This window comes from Anomaloglossus baeobatrachus, chromosome 1 (assembly GCF_048569485.1).
Source record: "Anomaloglossus baeobatrachus isolate aAnoBae1 chromosome 1, aAnoBae1.hap1, whole genome shotgun sequence".
Lineage (NCBI taxonomy): Eukaryota > Metazoa > Chordata > Amphibia > Anura > Aromobatidae > Anomaloglossus > Anomaloglossus baeobatrachus.
In genome coordinates, this window is record NC_134353.1 from 957,198,364 (window position 1) to 957,216,906 (window position 18,543).

At 48.1% G+C, this 18,543-nt stretch overlaps 2 protein-coding genes across 3 annotated transcripts in view; both read right to left on the minus strand.

The window, feature by feature from the left end:
- The window catches only part of LOC142257625 (uncharacterized), a 481,515-nt gene that overhangs the window by 21,281 nt on the left and 441,691 nt on the right, over positions 1–18,543 (minus strand). The gene's annotated exons all lie outside the window — the stretch shown is intronic.
- LOC142257691 (uncharacterized) lies at positions 517–2,304 on the minus strand. Its single transcript, XM_075329827.1, has 2 exons — positions 769–2,304; positions 517–681 (listed from the first exon to the last, which is right to left on the minus strand). The coding sequence occupies exon 1, from the start codon at positions 1,782–1,784 to the stop codon at positions 801–803; it is 984 nt and encodes a 327-aa protein (XP_075185942.1). The 5' UTR covers positions 1,785–2,304; the 3' UTR covers positions 517–681; positions 769–800.

Here is an 18,543-nt window from a genome sequence, read left to right on the forward strand (position 1 = left end):
TTAGGCCTAAGGAGCCAGTGGAGCCTGCGGTGAATGCTTAGGGTTCTGCCCGAGGCAGTGCTTAGTGCCCATCCTGGTGCAAGGAAAAATGACAAAATATTTGTGTTTGAAGGTTTTTATTTTAATCACAATCGTTCGGTTACCATAAGAGGCAGTAGACGAATGTTTGGAAGGGGCGAAAACGTATTGTTCTGGGATACATCAGTGGTGGCTTCCCGGCTGCCCTCCTGTTCGTTGTCAGAATCTCGTGAAGACCGATTCGTATTTGCCTCACGCTCCCCTGAACGAACCACCAGTTCCCGGGCCTGACACATGTCTTCTATCGTTTTTTCCCGGTAAACCTTCTCCGCCATCTCGTTTGAATGCGCCAAGTACCGGGCGAAGAGGCGCTTCTCAGCGTCGGTATAATGCGGCAGAGTCCATGTTTCGCATACTCTTCGTACCGTTCGGCTGGTTACGAGCGGCAGCTTGTAGCTGTGGAGCAAGACGACAGAATAAGTACTTAATTTCCGCCCTGGTTTAAAAACTGGCTCAGTGAAAAGCTCGCCTTAAGTGGTATTGCCGGAGGTTGCTCGAAGGACACCGTATACGCTGACCGCTAGCCGATACGAAGAATGCCTGCTCCGTGGCACAGCTCCTGGTGAAGTGCGGCCTGATTGTTTCGGCATAAATGTTAAACCACTGAAAAAAAAATATATCAATTAGGCGCCTGGCGCAAGACGGAATGGGTCAAACGGGGTTCGCAAGCCCTTAAATGTGTTGCCTTACCGACTCTTCTTGCTCCGAGAGCACAAATGCGGCTACTTGTTTCGAAGCGACTTTATGCTCCTTAACGCCGATAATAGTGTAGCGCAGTCCGCGGTGGATGTATTCCGTCCTCTCGTTCCACTCTGCAATCTGTTATAGGAGAACGTTAGAAAAACCCCTGAGCTACAGCACCGGACCGCGCAGGTCTGGGCCCTACTTACCGTCATGTTCTGTACAACGCATGGCCTCTGTAGGTGCTGCAATATTAAGAGTGCCTGGAGATAACGGGTCACTTCTGAGTCGGCTGTATTCACTCTCCGTCTTTCAATTCCACGTATTCGAGCAAGAAATGACGGTTTTGCCACCTCCAATAGCCGGCGGCATTCTTCCGGTGTCTTCGTAGGGCGCATTAGTGCGTCGTACCGCTTACGAACAATTTCTCGACACGTCCCCTTGTATAATATCTTTTGAAGGTCAGTTGTAGAGCTCATGAAGATCTCACAGGCACGATAAAGTTGAGGCCTAGATATGTTTAAATTTGTTGCATTCATATGGTACGAGGTAAATCTTCGTACGTGTTTAAGCATTACCAGCGTTGTTGCCTTCGTGAGCGGCAAGCTACACAGCTTGGTAAAAAAAGCATTCGTCTTGGCAGGTCTTCGTAGGTACTCGAGGCTAACAGTTCTGGGGTTCACGTAGTAAAGAAATCTGGCGATATTTGAGACCTCTGCCTTCCAACTCCGTGCCTGAAGGGTACCCTTCAGGTACTTTGCGTACTCCCTAAGCATGGGGTGGTTAACGGAGTGGCGTTTGTACAGGCCAGCGTCTCTTGAAGCTGTGCGGCTCGGTATCGTCCATTGCGTGTCCCGCTCCCTTTGTGTACTAGCATCTGGGGCCTCCCCGTTGGATAGATGTTCAGACATGTTAGCGGTAATTTCTGCCTCCGGGCCCGGTCCCTCCGAGTCGTCAGCGGATAGAACAGGGAGCGGGTCATGTTCAACCTGTGAATCCCGTTCCTGCTGACTTTGTTGCGGCATCTCGTCTGTTGCGGTCTCTCCCCCACTAACGGATACAGATGGTGTATGTATGGAGTCCAAACGCGGCTTGCCTGTCACCAAAAATCTGCGTTGTTCCAAAAAAAAACACTACCTCGTCCAGGGATGCGAGAGGCTTGAGGTCGCAAAATTGAACGGTAGTACCTTTTCCTGCAACTCGGTCTAGACAGCGCTTCGCCGAGGTCAACGCCTCTTCTATCTTGGAGTCGGTCAGTCTCCGCATGCAAACCCTTCGCAGGTGGGTAGACAGATATTTGCTTGCCGTATGACAAACGGGGCACGTGAGGGCTGTACGCCGGTGGCTCAAGCGAGAGGCGCCACATGTTATTTTAAGGCATTCAGATAATTTTAGTTGGTCATACATCGCAGTTTACTTACGGTGCCATCGTTAACATAGCGGTGTACGGCGTCCTGTTTGACCGACTAGCTGTGGCTGCACTCGTCTTATCGGTCCTTGGCGTCCGCACCTGTTCGGTTGATCACCTGGGCGTGTCTTCTTTGTTGAGTCATCCACTGGGCTGCCATCCGTATGGGTGAAAGACAAGAGTCCGCACCTGTTCGGGTGAGCAGCAATGACATGGGACTTAGAAAAAAAAAAGAGACATTTTTCAGACTTCCGAGATCTGACCGGCGTTGGCAGCCCCCGGCATCCGAAAAGGGCTCCAGGCAATCTCGCCAGAGAGCCCTTGGGACTTTGAATAATTTTCAACATTTTCAGACTTCCGTAGTAAGCGAGCGCTGACTATGCCGGAGGACTCCCGAGCCGCGGATTGTTTTTCGCGCATGTCCCGCTGGTGCCTGGGACCCGAGGGGAAGTTCTTGGGCCAAAACGCATCGATATCGCGTGTGCGTTTCTTTGTCCGGGGGACCCCAGACTGCCATTCGTACGCGTGGAAGTCGAGCCCGGATTGTTTTTCGCGCATGTCCCGCTGACACCCACGGAGCTCAAAGGGGAACCCCTCGTTGGCATGCCTGGGCCCCTAGGGCCACGAGGGAAAGTTCACAGGCAAAAACGCATCGATATCGCGTGTGCGTTTTTTGTTTTTTTGTCCGGGGGGCCCCCGGGCGAATTCTGGACTGATTCCCCCCCGTGATTTGGATAAAACCTTAACATTTTCAGGCCCCCGCGACCTTCCGGAGGTGCCGGGGCCCCCGGGGGCCCGAGCGGGGCCCCGGGCACTCTTGCCCGACTGCCCTCGGCGCTTGGATGAAAGCTGGAAAATTTCAGGCTCCTGCGACCTTCCGGAGGTGCCGGGGCCCCCGCAGGTGGGTAGACAGATATTTGCTTGCCGTATGACAAACGGGGCACGTGAGGGCTGTACGCCGGTGGCTGAAGCGAGAGGCGCTACATGTTATTTTAAGGCATTCAGATAATTTTTGTTGGTCATACATCGCAGTTTACTTACGGTGCCATCGTTAGCGGGATCACATAGCGGTGTACGGCGTCCTGTTTGACCGACTAGCTGTGGCTGCACTCGTCTTATCGGTCCTTGGCGTCCGCACCTGTTCGGTTGATCACCTGGGCGTGTCTTCTTTGTTGAGTCATCCACTGGGCTGCCATCCGTACGCGTGGAAGTCGAGCGTCCGCACCTGTTCGGTTGATCACCTGGGCGTGTCTTCTTTGTTGAGTCATCCACTGGGCTGCCATCCGTACGCGTGGAAGTCGAGCGTCCGCACCTGTTCGGTTGATCACCTGGGCGTGTCTTCTTTGTTGAGTCATCCACTGGGCTGTCATCAGTATGGGTGAAAGTCGAGTCTGCACCCGTTCGGGTGATCAGCAGGTACGGGCTTTCTTTGTTGCGGCAACTACGGGGCTGCCATCCACTGGGCTGCCATCCGTATGGGTGAAAGTCACCAACAGCGGTGCTAAATGGATATTATCCGATGCTGTGTCTGCTGAGCTGTGTATCTAATCCAATCCTGTGATACTGTCTGCTGAGCTGTGTATCTAATCCTATCCTGTGATACTGTCTGCTGAGCTGTGTCTAATCCTATCCTGTATGATACTGTCTGCTGAGCCGTGTATCTAATCCTATCCTGTGTGATACTGTCTGCTGTCCTTGGTGACACTTTAGACATTTCTGGTCACCAACAAAATGGCTCCACACTGTGATCCTAAATTTCATTCTCTCTTATCTGTTGGAAACCCCCAGATTGGGAGGGGGAGGTGACATCATACACAGGAGAGCAGACTCCACCCACTTTACTGCAGCTGTAATGTGAGCTATTTCTACAGTAGGATTTCAGCAGCTGCTTCCCTTAGTGTTTAACAGTGGAAAATATCAAACGTTAATTTTTTTTTATATTTTGCTCAATTAAAAACAAATAATATTTAAACAAAACATTAAAACATTAATACTTTACATTTTTTTCAGTAATTGAAATTTTTTTTTGATGGATGCAGCTCTGGACAACAGTGAGAGTGAGAGTGTGTGTGAGTGAGAGTGTGTGTGAGTGAGAGTGTGTGTGAGTGAGAGTGTGTGTGAGTGAGAGTGTGTGTGAGTGAGAGTGTGTGTGAGTGAGAGTGTGTGTGAGTGAGGGTATGTGAGAGTGAGGGTATGTGAGAGTGAGTGTGTGAGTGAAAGTGTGAGTGAAAGTGTGAGTGAAAGTGTGTGTCAGTGAGAGTGAGTGTGATTGAGTGTGATTGAGTGTGTGTGAGTGTGATTGAGTGTGTGATTGAGTGTGTGTGAGTGTGTGTGAGTGTGTGAGTGTGTGTGAGTGTGTGTGAGTGTGATTGAGTGTGATTGAGTGTGATTGAGTGTGATTGAGTGTGATTGAGTGTGATTGAGTGTGTGTGTGAGTGTGAGTGTGAGTGTGAGTGTGAGTGTGTGTGTGTGAGCATGTGTGTTTGTGAGTGAGAGAGTGATAGTCAGGCCATGTTCTGTACAGAAAACAGGATCCATCCTGCAGCATACAATCGCAACTATTAGAACCGGATCCGGCGCCCATTGAAATACATTGCAGCTACTGCCGCAATGTACAGGATCCGGTGAGTTACAGTTTTTGGACGGAGGTGAAAAACGCAACAAGTTGCGGTTTTGATAAAAGGTAAAAAACTGCAACTCACCGGATCCTGACACTGCCACACGCAAATCCATGTTACCGCCAATCCTCTGACATTGCATTGAGCAGACAACTGATCCGGTAAGATGCGTTTTTGCAGGTCGCCAAAAAAACGCTGATGTGAAGCCCCCCGCCTCTGAAGTGGAGACTCCAGGAGGAAAGTTAATTAAATTAAATAAATTCACGCTAAACAAACACAAGTTACAGCTCCCTATCGGAACCTGAGGCTGCAGACATCTGTTGCCAAGCTGAAAACCAAACATAAGTAGCTTCCCATTGATGGAACGCTATCTACGGAGGAGTGGTGCCTAGACATCGAACCCCCCAGACAACAGATTCAGCAATGGCAAGATGTGGCCTCATCATTTAACTCCCCCCCCCCCCCCGAGAGTGGACAGACAGCAGAAAATGAGGACACGGCAGCTTTCAGTGGATCCCCGGGTACCCCAGACATATTTAAATCGGTGGAAGGTATCGACTATAAGCGCCTAGCCTCTGAGGTGGCAAATAACATTCTGCCGGACATCTCCATCACACTTCAAGAAACAGTCGCCACGTCTCTCCAAGCGCTGCAAAACCCTCTTGATGAGACAGTGCAACAAGTGGCGGCTATAGAAACCAGGTTATCCCCTATGGAAGATGATTTATACTCTGACCAAACGATGGTAATGCGCCTATCTAGAGAAAATGTCATCCTAAGAGTCCAGAAAAAGCAATATATGCATAGTCAGTCTCCCCGAATCATATCCACATGAGAAACTGCGAGGACTATACCTAAAGCCCTGGGAGTCTCGGTGGGTAAGAGGAGAGAAAAGGTCTATCAAGGAGGAATCTGGAAGAGGATACCACTAAGCACCCAAGACAAATCATAATGAAATATCTGGACTTTACTGACAAGCAGGAGATAATTCAGGCATACAAGAAAACATGCCATCCCATAGAAGTGAATGGAACTCGAATCCTGCTGTTTGAGGAGTTCTCAGCGGAGGTCACCAGACAGCACAGGGCGTTTACACCTATATGCTCAGCCCTGTTCAAACATAATATAAGGTTCCAACTGAGAACCTGCTGTTCTTAATGATCTGTCACGAACATGGCTCCTCCAACACGTTCTCCAATCTGAAGGAAGCAGAAGACTTCATCGAACAAATGGACAGTTCTCCAAGATCCAGAAAGTCTCCCACAAGGCACGGCCATCGCTTGACAAAGGGAAGTTCTGGAAGACCATCACCAGTCGGACCTAAAGACCAGAGGCACAACTGCAAGCCAAATATACCCGCCTAAGGCTGCTTTCACACATCCGGCTGTAGCAGTGCGGCACAATCCGGCGCTCTGCTGAAAAAACGAAACCGGGTTTTTTTGCTGCCGGTTTCGTTTTTTCCAGCATTGACTTGCATTGGCGCCGCATTGTGCCGCATGGGCTTGCGTTCCGTCCGTTTTTTGCCGCATGCGGCAGATTTAGCCGATGCGGCGGCCGGATGGAACGTTCCCTGGCACATTTTTTGCTCCGGCAAAAAAAAACCGCATTGCGACGCATGCGGCCGATGCGGCGCATTTTTCAATGCATCCCTATGGACGCCGGATATAGCGCGATGCGGCAAAAACCGCATCCGGCCGCCGCATGCGGTTTTGTCCACTGCGCATGCTCAGTAGCATGCCGCAAGCGGCAAAAACCGGACGGGCCGCATGTAAAAAACTTATGCAAGGATGCGGTGTTTTCACCGCATCCGTTGCATAGGTTTCACAGCCGGATTGAGCCGCACGGCTCAAACCGGATGTGTGAAAGCAGCCTTAGAGGTACCACGGTATCTGGACTGCTTTTTCCTTTTTAAAAGGTTGGAGGCTAGCTCATTAACTTAGCCCCAGAACATGCTACAGAGACTCTGTGGACATAATGGAAGTGTTGGTAATGTGGACGGTGTAAGGAATTTTCCCCTCTCTATCCTCTTCTCCCTCCCCGACATCTATCCACTCCTCCCTCCCCCAAATAGTCCCTCCTCCCCCCCATCTATCCTCTCCACCTCCCCTCTATCCTCTCCTCCTCCCCCCTATCCTCTCCTACCACCTTTTTTTCCCCCTCTCCTTTTGCGCTCTGCTTGTCTCCTCTTCCACAGTTGTGACATGCCGTTCTCTTTGAATTACAGTTTAAAAGGCCCCATAAGGGGAATGACAGGCCTCGGAGGCATGATCGGGAAGAAGTGAAGTCTGCAGTTAGGGACAGTTTGAGAAGGGTGTCTGAAAAAAAGACACTAACGTCTATTGTTACGAAGAAAAGAGAAAGTTAATCCTTCTGTTTCTAATGTTGCCTACAGGCTAGTTTTAGGTGTTTACTCTAGGTTATGTTATGATTTTACAGCAGCAGTAAGGAAGTATAATACAGTAGTTATATAGTTTGTATAAGTACACTGTTTGCGATTGACGTTCCAGGTGACTATCCGCATGAATCAAAGGGCTACGCTCTCCCCAGAAGCGACTTAAAGTTCTGCGACCATCTTAATCGCCTCAAACCAGATATAGCGCTTTTACAAAGAGACGCATCTAGAGGCACAGGACATACAAAGGATGTGTAGGCTGTGGGTGGGTAACGCATATGGCTCCCCTTCTATCAAAAAGAAAGCTGGGGTTATCACACTAGTGCACAGAAAATTACAACATTGAGTTATAGATACATATGCAGCTATAGAGGGCAGACTACATGTGGTCACGATAAAGGTTTCAGGGGACACTTACACATTTTTTAATGTCTATGCCCCTAATGATAATAATAAGCCATTTTTCCATCAGCTGAAAGCTAAACTCCTAGAGCACTCGCACCCCAACACAATAGTGGGAGGGGATTTCAACTCCGTGGTTATGCTATCAGAAAATAGGAAAATCCCAAATAACAGGTCTAAGCCGCCGCAAAGTCAGGACCAAGTCATTAAACCACTCCTAGAGATCACGGCTCTCCACGACGTGTGGCAACATATGCATCCCCAAGATAGGGAATTCAAGCACTATTCCCATGCAAATGATTTGTGGTCCCGAATTGACTTTTTTTGCTTCAAACGATGTGATGTGTGGACTCCACTCTGTCTCTATACATGATTTGGTGATATTTGATTATGCATCGGTGGTGGTGGAGATGGCGGATATCCAACCGAAGGGCTCGGATCATTTGTGGAGATACCCAGCTTTCCTTCATGGTAATGAAGACTTTACGTTAAAGCTCAAGGAGTGGTGGTCGGAGTTTTGGTTTCACAATAGCCAACATGGGGATACTTCCTTATTATTCTGGGACATAGCAAAGTTGGTAATAAGAGGCAAACTAAGTGCCTATGTTTCCACTTTGAAAAAAAAAAGATTCACAGCCACTTCAATGAAGCCTCGGCGAGGGTGAGACAGGCCTACACAGTTTTCCAGCACAGTCCGACCAAAGAAAACAAAGAGCAGTGGCAGTCAGAGTGGAGGGCTTTCAATATGTGGGCGGACAAAAGTGAGGAATTGTTTAGGTCTGCCCAAGAAACCACTTTACATAGATGCGGGAACAAATCGGGGAAGCTGATGGCAAATTTAGTAAGGAACAGATTTACACCGCAAAGCCCTATACAGATGAAAGACCACAAAGGGGAGCTCCACAATGACCCTAGGAAAATAATTGAAATATTGGGAATATACTATAAGAATCTCTATTTAACTGACGGGAATGGAGATATCCCTGCTAATAATATTCTAACTAAGCTGAATATATCTAAGCTGACGGAAGAACACCGAACATACCTAAACGCAGCAGTCACGGGGGAGGATGTTGCTCGGATAATTAAACATTTACATAATCACAAAGCCCCAGGACCCGATGGGTACACCGGGGAATTCTATAAGACTATGGTAGAAGTCTCACCCATATTGCGGACTTTGTATAACCATGATCTGGAGGGGAAAGCGACTTTTCAAACTGGGAAATTAGCATACATAAAATTGATTCCAAAACAGGGGAAGGACCCATCGAACTTGGGGTGATACAGACCAATATCCCTTATTGACATAGACATAAAAATACTGTCCAAAATAATGGCAGACCGAATAGCATAAATTTTGTGATAATTAATCTCTCCTGTCCAAGCAGGTTTCGCTAAGAAAAGATCTGCCACGGCAAACATTAGAAAAGTCCTCCTGGCCCTGGACAGAGAAAACCTCAAGCCTAAAGACACAGAAACCCCTGCATTATTTTTTTTTTAAACTCGTTTTATTGAAGGTTAAGTAAGACATTACATTATAGGATAAGTCAGCAATTTGTACTTTACAAGTATACACGTATACTGTTTGATAAGCATAGTAATAAAGCAATAAAGCAACATCAATTAAATCCACAACTATTACATTCAATCTGGCCTCAGCACATTAATCATTGCAGAGGTGTCAGTTCATGAAATATATCCATTCTGGGGCAAAAAGCCCACCTCAATAAGAGAAGCGCAACCCAGATTACAGAGGTCTCGTAATATCCCCAATACATTATATCATAAACCACGCATTTCTCCTTTCCACCCATCAGAATACCATTAGTTACTATCACGCCAGTACCGACTGTAGACTATCAGCTAGGGAGCCGGGCGATCCTCCGGTCAAGGGCGAGCCCATCCATCTACCCCATATTTTGTCAAATTTATTTAATGATCCCCTTATCTTATAAACATAGTGTTCTGACGGAATTATAGCATTTACCAACGCAATCCATGAGGCTCTAGTTGGAGGGTGGATGCCCATCCAGTTTAGTATAATGCCCTTCCGGGCCAAAAATAATACCTTTTTTATTAGCAAATTTTCATTTTGGGACCAGGAGCGTACGTCCACCACCCCAAACAGACACAGAATTGGGCACAGAGCAACTCCTTTCTGAAGTATGGTGGATAGAGTCGTTACAACCTCGCTCCAATAGGAGAGAATGACCCGGCAATCCCATATCATGTGCCAGAAATCAGCACCGTCTCTCCCGCATCTTGGACAACCCACCCCCACCAGATTATTCGCCTTTTTCATCTTGTTCAATCTTTGAGGAGTCATATAACTTTGGTGTATTATGTATAGCTGAATCAGTCTATTATTGACTGCAGGAGAGACTAGCGTGTGGGATTCGACAATGTCGTCCCACACTACATCATCAATTTCAGGAATCCTGACGCTCCACCTCTCCCGGACAGAAAGAGGACTGTTCATGGCCTTGGCCCGGATAAGGGAGGAATACAGTTTGGAAATGAGGCCTCCAGGGCCCTGTGATCTGATAATTCCAATGACTGGAAAGGAAGAGAATCTAATCCCACGACCAAAGAACTGAGCCCGAAAGGCGTGCCTAATCTGGAGATACTGAAACCCATGAGATTCCGGCAAATCAAATTCTGCACGCAGCTGCGCAAAGGGGCGGAGATCACCATCCCGGACCAGTGATCCCAAGGAGACTATTCCTCGATTCCTCCATTCGCCAAACCCCGGCAGCCCACAAAAGTGTGGAAGGTCCAGGTTATCCCATATTGGTATCTCAGTTGGCATATCATGGAAACCAAAAATGGTTTTAGCCTCCCTCCAGACCCTGGCCCCCAGTTTGTGTATTGGGAGGACACGACCCTCAGGAGCCCTCTTGTGGTCCGTCAACAATGGCCATAGGAGATCCATACCTGTGAACTCTGCCAGAAGACCCTCCGGAGAACCCCTCACCCCAGGAAGTGTCCAATGTCCCAAATATTTCAATTGTCCGGCCAAATAGTATAAGTACAGATCAGGAAGGGCCATACCCCCCATGTCCTTGGGTCTCTGCAATTTGGCCAACTGGACCCTTGATCTGGAAGGACCCCAGAGAAAGGTGATCATCAAAGATTCCAGGGACCGAAAGAAAGAGCGGGGAATCTGTACGAATACATGTTGGGTTATATAAAGACACTTTGGTTGCACTATCATTTTAAGGAGATTAATCCTTCCCGCCACTGAGAGCGGGAGTTGGCTCCATCTATTAAATTTCTCCCCGAGGTGTGATAATAAGGGGGCAATGTTTCTTGCTATCATCTCCGAAGGGTTTCCCGTCAATATAATCCCCAGGTATTTAAAATGATCCACCACTGGAACTCTACAGATTTGGGTATTCATCATTTCCTCCCTGTCCCGGGATAGGAAGAGAAGGTACGATTTTGACCAATTTATTGACAGGCCCGAGAACTCCCCGAATCGGTCGATTAACTCTACGGCTCTAGGAATGGAGGAATCCGGATCAGAAGCAAACAATAACAGGTCGTCTGCATACAAAGACAAACGTTCATCTCCCTTACGATGTCTCACTCCCCGGTAGATTGGGTCCGTCCGAATGCGCACTGCCAACGGTTCCATGGCGAGGGCGAACAGAAGAGGGGATAGAGGACATCCCTGCCTAGTTCCCCTCCCCAAATGGAAGGTTTCCGATACTCCGCCTCCCACCTGAATGTTAGCCGTTGGGGCTTTATAAATAATCTCAATCCATCTAATAAAATTGTTGCCGAAACCAAATGCCCGCAGTACCTCCAGCAGGTATGGCCATTCTATAGAGTCAAAGGCCTTGGCCGCATCCAAGGAGACCAAAGCCCAATCCTCCTCTAACTTGGTGCCCATCTGTAGAATCACCTGTGCCCTCCTCAGATTATCCGAGGTACTTCTACCCGGAATGAATCCAGACTGATCCTCATGTATTATGGAGGAGATCACTTTATTGAGTCTAGTTGCTAGAATTTTGGTAAGAATTTTGTAATCAGAGTTCAACAGAGAGATCGGTCTGTATGAGCCACAATCCAGTGGATCCTTATCTGGTTTCAATAGTAGCACGATGGTTGCCTCATAGAAGGAATCAGGTAACCGTCCCCTGCGGAACGAAGCCTCCGCCGTCTCCAGGAGAGCTGGAATCAGCTCCCCCCTATACTTGTCGAATATCTCAATCGGGAGTCCGTCTGGGCCAGACGCCTTACCCCTATTGAGGGCTCCCATCGCCTCCACCATCTCTTCCATGCTAATGGGCTCACCCAAGGCCGACCTCTGGGCCAAAGTCAATCTGGGAAGCTCCAGATCCCGCAAGTATTCAGTGATCTCCTCCCTTGACACAGCCAGCCTGGACTCATATAGGTTCCTATAGAAGTCCAGAAACACCTTCAGGATGCCAGTGACGGTGATTGATTCGCCACCGGAGTCTCTGATCTTAAGGACCGCAGGTGAGCTAGTGGATTGGCGCACCAGGAACGCTAGTAAACTACTAGATTGGTTCCCTTGCTCAAAATATCTCTGGTTCATGAAGAAGACATGCCTCTTAGCCTTATCCTGCAGGAACAAAAGATATTTCCTCCCAGCCTGTAGCCACTGGAATCTGTTTCCTTCAGAAGGGTCTGAGGTAAATCTATGTTCAAGCATTCTATTTTGAGTGGCCAATTCCTCCTCCTCTCTGGCCGCCTGTTTCTTGACATAAGAGATAGAAGAGTGACAGCATCCCCTCAAATACGCCTTAAGCGCGTCCCAGTAGGCCGAGTGATTCTCTTCCACGGAGTTCGTCTCGGTGTATGCCCTGAGCTGATCAGGAATCCTATCATTGGTACCAAAGAGTGACAGCCACCAAGGGTTAATCTTCCGTGACACTTTACGAGACTTACAACCCTCCCACTTAATGCTGACAAATACCGGAGAGTGGTCTGATACTGATCTGGGTAGATGACACACCGATTGTATATGGGCACAGACTCTTTCATTTCCACTGATGTAATCAATTCTAGACAATGAGTTTTTCCCTGGGGTATAACATGTGTATTCTCTCAGTACTGGGTTAAAAAACGCCACATGTCACACCACCCCACCTCCTGTAGGAATGCACTCAGTCTAGTTTGCATCGTGGGGGAGATCGGGGCCTGTCGGGTGTTGAATCTATCCAGCCCTGTGTTACTAATCAAATTGAAGTCCCCCATGCAGAGCACCAAGGCTTGTGGGAATTGTGAGGCAAACTTAGCCGCTTCATACAAAATTGAGATTCCCATCGCAGGGGGGATGTATATGGCCAAGATCACCATCATGATCCCATCGATGTGAGCCTGGATAAACACATACCTCCCATCATTATCCTTTATAATCTTACCCGGGTCCCACCGCAATGCTTTATGGACTAGTACCGATACTCCCCTCGAATATGAGGAATGAACAGAGTGAGCTGACCATTGAACCCAAGGCTTCTGGAGCACTCTCGTGGTTTCCAACAACAAATGGGTCTCTTGTAAACATACAATCTGAGCTTTGGATTTTTTGATATGTGCAAATACTGCCGCCCGTTTCCTGGATGTGCCCAGCCCCCTAACATTCCATGTCATCAAGCTTAAAGCCATTGAAATGTATCTCGTACTGAATTAATAGGGAAATGTCAAAAACTTAACCCACAGTAGAACTTGGGCAAACGTACCCTTAAATACAAACTATCGGTTGCAAACACACAGCCGAAAGAACTGATCCAGTAGTGTGACCAGGAGAGGGTGTCCCTAGTAACGACCAGGGTGAACCAACGTGGCAAGATGGTGTACTTGGTACGGGGGTGTCCTCAAACAAGGACTTAAGCTTCTCCTGCAGTCCAACGTATTGAGTTATCCTGCAACATAACCTTTAATCGTACGTAGGTAAGAGAACCCAAAGTGAGTAGGCATAGAAATATGGGAAGAGAGAAAGAGAAGAGAGAAGAGAAAGGAGAGTAGTAAAGAGAGAGAGAAAAGAAAAAAAAAAAAAAAAGGGGGGGTAAGGAAGAGAGAAAGGGGTAAGGGAAGAGAAGAAAGAGGAAAGAAATTAAGATGGGCGGAAGAAGAGAGAGTGTGAGGAGGAGGGAATATAGAAATATAAGAAGAAGAGAGGTAACGGAGGGCATACTGGGTGGAAACTGAAGAGGAGAGAGGGAGGTTGAGGAGGGAAATTGGAGAAAATAGCAAAGAAGACTTAGAGGTAGATAGGAATAGAATAGCAAAGATGGGCATGAGGATGAGATAAAGGGGCTGAGGGATTAAACAAGTAAGTGAGACTGAGAGGGGGGAAGAAGAGAGAGGAATGTAAAGGAAATGGAAGGAGAATTTGCAGGCAATCTCAAATTATAAGTGACTATCATGTATGGTGACCCCAAAAAACCTTAGTATAGCTCTAAAGACAGAATTCAGCATCCTGAACTTAAGTGCGTTGCCAAATACTGCAAACCCGGAGTAAAGTCCCCTTTTGGATCGCAAGATGCAGGATAATTCAAGATCGCATGACAGTGGCCACGGCGCCGCAGCAGCGTTCTGGCACATGTCCCGCCTGAAGACAGTTCAATCCGGTCCCATCAGCGACGAGTATTCCAGAACTCAAACAGGGCTTAGTAATAATCGCAGTGAGCTCATGTCCCGACCCACTCAGAGGCACCACCTCCAGCTGCCCAGCCTTGAGGGGGGGGGCCAACCTGGAAACCGGCACAATGGAAGGCCAATAATAAACACATCCAGTAACTCACATGCTTCCGGGGGACGCAAGCGCACCAGCGCATCCTGATGGAATCGTCAATTTCTCCACAAACTGGAACCAAAGGAGCAGGACGCAGACGCAACTGCGATCCCGAACATCGCTCCACTCGCATGGTAGGAGGGATGGAGGAACAAAAATATATCGCGCCTTCAATATCGAGGGACGCCGAATATCTGCATAGGATGATCCTAAAACTATCGCAACAGCGATTTCAGGCGTCCCAGGAAGAGGAATCGTATCACCGACCTCAATCCAAAGGAGATGAAATAAACAATCAGAACCACGATGCCATCACAACAGCGATCCTCTCGGCGTCGCTCATGGCTGTAACGCATCAGCGCTTCCTCTTCAGTGTATTGATCCAGTCATCCGCCTCCACAGGAGATGTAAAGAACAAGGATCGCTCTTGATGAACCACTCTGAGACGAGCCGGGAAGATCATGGAATAAGCAATATGGTATTCTCTAAGGCGTTTTTTCACCTGAATGAAGGAGGCTCTCGTTTTCTGTAGAGACGCAGAGAAGTCAGGAAAAATCAGTATGGGAGCATTATTATGTAGGATCGGGCCTTTGCGTCGCGCCGCACCAAGGATCGCATCTCTATCCCTGCTGCTCAACAGTCGGGCCAGGAGAGGTCTAGGCTGCGCTCCCGGGGAAGGAGGTCTGGCCGGTACCCGGTGGGCTCTTTCTATAGCGAATGCCGCTGACAGCGTTGCATCAGGGAAAGTTTCAGAGAGCCATGTTTCCATGAACTTACATGGGTCGCTCCCTTCTGCCCTCTCCGGCATCCCCAGAATTCTTAAATTATTGCGACGCAGGCGGTTTTCCAGATCGTCAGCCCTTTGCGCCCAGTTATTTGCCGCGCTCTCCAAAGAGGACAATCTGCCCGGCGTCGCTCTTGCGTCGTTTTCCAGCGTGGAGATCCGCTGCTCCGTCTCCTTTACCCGCTCTCTCAGATTTTGCAGGTCCAGCCGGAGGAGTCCCACATCAATCTTAACCTCCTCGATTTTGCCCGTCAGCGACACTTTTGAATCCTGGATCGCCGCAAGTAACTGCGAAGTAACTTGCTGCAAGGTTAGCTCCTGCGGTTCCTTGGATCCGTCCTCCATGCTCTCCTCCTCCTCCGCCTCACTGGTTTCCCGCTCTGCCTGTTTGCCGGCGCCATCTTGCTGGGAGTCCCGAGCAAACTTCCTCAGCTTTTCAGCCGCCGCTGCGCTGCGACCTCTGCTCATGGTACCGATCAGAATGCTCACCGCACCACAGGTAATCCGGAGGTGTATTTAGGCACCAATTTCGGCAGGATTAATAGTATTTATCAGCGTTGGACTGCGGAGCTGCTCTCAGATGCGACCGCTCATGCTGCCTGCTGGCCACGCCCCCCCAAACCCCTGCATTATTAACAATAGACGCTGAGAAAGCCTTTGATAACATCGAGTGGCCATGGCTTTATAGAGTATTAGATGAGATGCGTTTCTCGTGATCCTTTTACACATATGTCTGAGCAATATACACGTCCCCAAAAGGCACAAGTATACATTCCTGTTTTTTCTCGACCCCCCTTTCAACTGTTTTAAGGGACCAGACAAAGCTGTCCTCTTTCCCCGCTGTTCTTCAATTTGGCACTTGAACCCCTGGTGAGACGGTTGTCGGGCCAGACTATATTTCAAGGTATCTCCATAAATAAAAAACGACTCCAAGCAACATTTTTTACAAACGACATCTTACTCTTCCTCTCTGACCCAATAAACCAAGTCCCGCGGATACTGTATAGTTTGCGAGCATTTGGGGAATATTCGGGTTTTTGGATCAATACAACAAAGTGCGAGTTGCTCTATATTGGGAAAGAGTATACACCAGCACCAAACCCAGGTTTTTGCAGGGATATCAGTAGCCAAGTCATTTATAAAACTTATTTAGGAGTGAAAATCAGAAGGGTCCCCGGAACTCTATATGGCCTAAACTTTCCACCCCTGCTAAAATGCATAGCAGAAGATCTTAAAAGATGGCAGGAGCTTCCACTAAATATGACAGGCAGAATGCATCTGTTCAAAATGATGTCGGTATCCATGCTAATGTATGTACCATATGCAAACCCTCCCCTTACTCCTAAAACAAAGAGACATAGTATTTTTAAATAAGGTATTCTCACATTTTATCTGGAGAGGGAAACGGCCACGCATAGGGTTAAAGAAGCTGATGGCTTCTAAAGACATTAGATAATGGAGGTCTAAACCTCCCAAATGTTAGACGATACAATATAGCATGCCTAACTTGATATTTGATGGATTGGATCCATGGCTCCGGACAGTAAGCGGCAATAGCCTTTGAAAGGGACTATGCCCAACCCTGGGACCTTTTGGCTCCGTTACACTCATGCCAGTCGGCGATACTTCCACAATTAACATACTCATCCCTGTTTAGAGACACTATAGCAATGTGGAAGATAGTAAGGAAACATTACGAACTCTCACATAGAATCTCTAAATATTTACTTATCTGGAAGAACCCAGAGTTCTTACAAGGGGTTAGTAACAAAGTTTTTGAAGAATGGAGAGTGAAGGGGATCTGTAATGTCTTTCATCTCTTACATCCTAGTGAATTGAGATGCTTCGAAAGGGAGGAATTGAAGGAGAAGTACCACCTTAAACCTAATCAGATAATTCAATTTGACCAGGTGAAACACAATGTCCTGGACAGTCTGGTGGATGTGTCCCGGGAGGTGATCTGTAACACATTTCATTGCCTGGTAAAAAACTCGGCCACATCGTTCTCTATATTGTGGCTATATGGGGAAATGAAGGATCGGCTCATTGGACAACATCCGGAGGCCTTCTTTAGGTCTTGGGAAAAGCAGTTAAATAGTCCATACCGGGGTGGGAAGATTAGGGAGGGTTGAACCCAGCTCCATAAAACAGTCATGAATGAGAAATGGAAGGAAATACAGTTCAGAATAATACACAGGGCAATGAAGGGAATTTTGTTTACTTACCGTAAATTCCTTTTCTTCTAGCTCCAATTGGGAGACCCAGACAATTGGGTGTATAGCTACTGCCTCCGGAGGCCACACAAAGTACTACACTTAAAAGTGTAAGGCCCCTCCCCTTCTGGCTATACACCCCCCCGTGGGATCACGGGCTCCTCAGTTTTAGTGCAAAAGCAAGAAGGAGGAAAGCCAATAACTGTTTTAAATACAAATTCAACCCGAGAAACAACCTCGGAGAACTGAACTGTTCAACATGAACAACATGTGCACCCGAAAAAAACAAATTTCCTAAGAAAACAGGGCGGGTGCTGGGTCTCCCAATTGGAGCTAGAAGAAAAGGAATTTACGGTAAGTAAACAAAATTCCCTTCTTCTTTGTCGCTCCTAATTGGGAGACCCAGACAATTGGGACGTCCAAAAGCAGTCCCTGGGTGGGTAAAAGAATACCTCGTGATAGGGCCGTCAAACAGCCCTTTCCTACAGGTGAGCCACCGCCGCCTGAAGGACTTGTCTACCTAGGCCGGCATCCGCCGAAGCGTATGTATGCACCTGATAATGCTTGGTAAAAGTGTGCAGACTCGACCAGGTAGCCGCCTGGCACACCTGCTGAGCCGTAGCCTGGTGCCGTAATGCCCAGGACGCACCCACGGCTCTGGTAGAATGGGCTTTCAGTCCTGATGGAATCGGAAGCCCAGCAGAACGGTAGGTGTGAAGAATTGGTTCCTTGATCCAACGCGCAAGGGTGGATTTGGAAGCTTGCGACCCTTTACGCTGACCAGCGACAAGGACAAAGAGTGCATCCGAGCGGCGCAGAGGCGCCGTGCGGGAAATGTAGATCCTGAGTGCTCTCACCAGATCCAATAAATGCAAACCTTTTTCAAATTGGTGAACTGGATGCGGACACAAAGACGGTAAAGTGATATCTTGATTGAGATGAAAGGAAGATACCACCTTGGGAAGAAATTCTGGAATTGGACGCAGAACTACCTTGTCCTGGTGAAACACCAGGAATGGAGATCTGCATGATAACGCCGCCAGCTCGGACACTCTCCGAAGAGACGTGACCGCCACTAGAAAGGCCACTTTCTGTGAAAGACGAGAAAGGGAAACCTCCTTCATAGGCTCGAAAGGCGGCTTTTGGAGAGCAATTAGAACCTTGTTCAGGTCCCAGGGCTCCAATGGCCGCTTGTAAG

Coding starts and splice junctions, on each gene's coding strand:
- LOC142257691 (XM_075329827.1), bottom strand. CDS start 1,784: ATGCCGCAACAAAGTCAGCAGGAACGGGATTCACAGGTTGAACATGAC.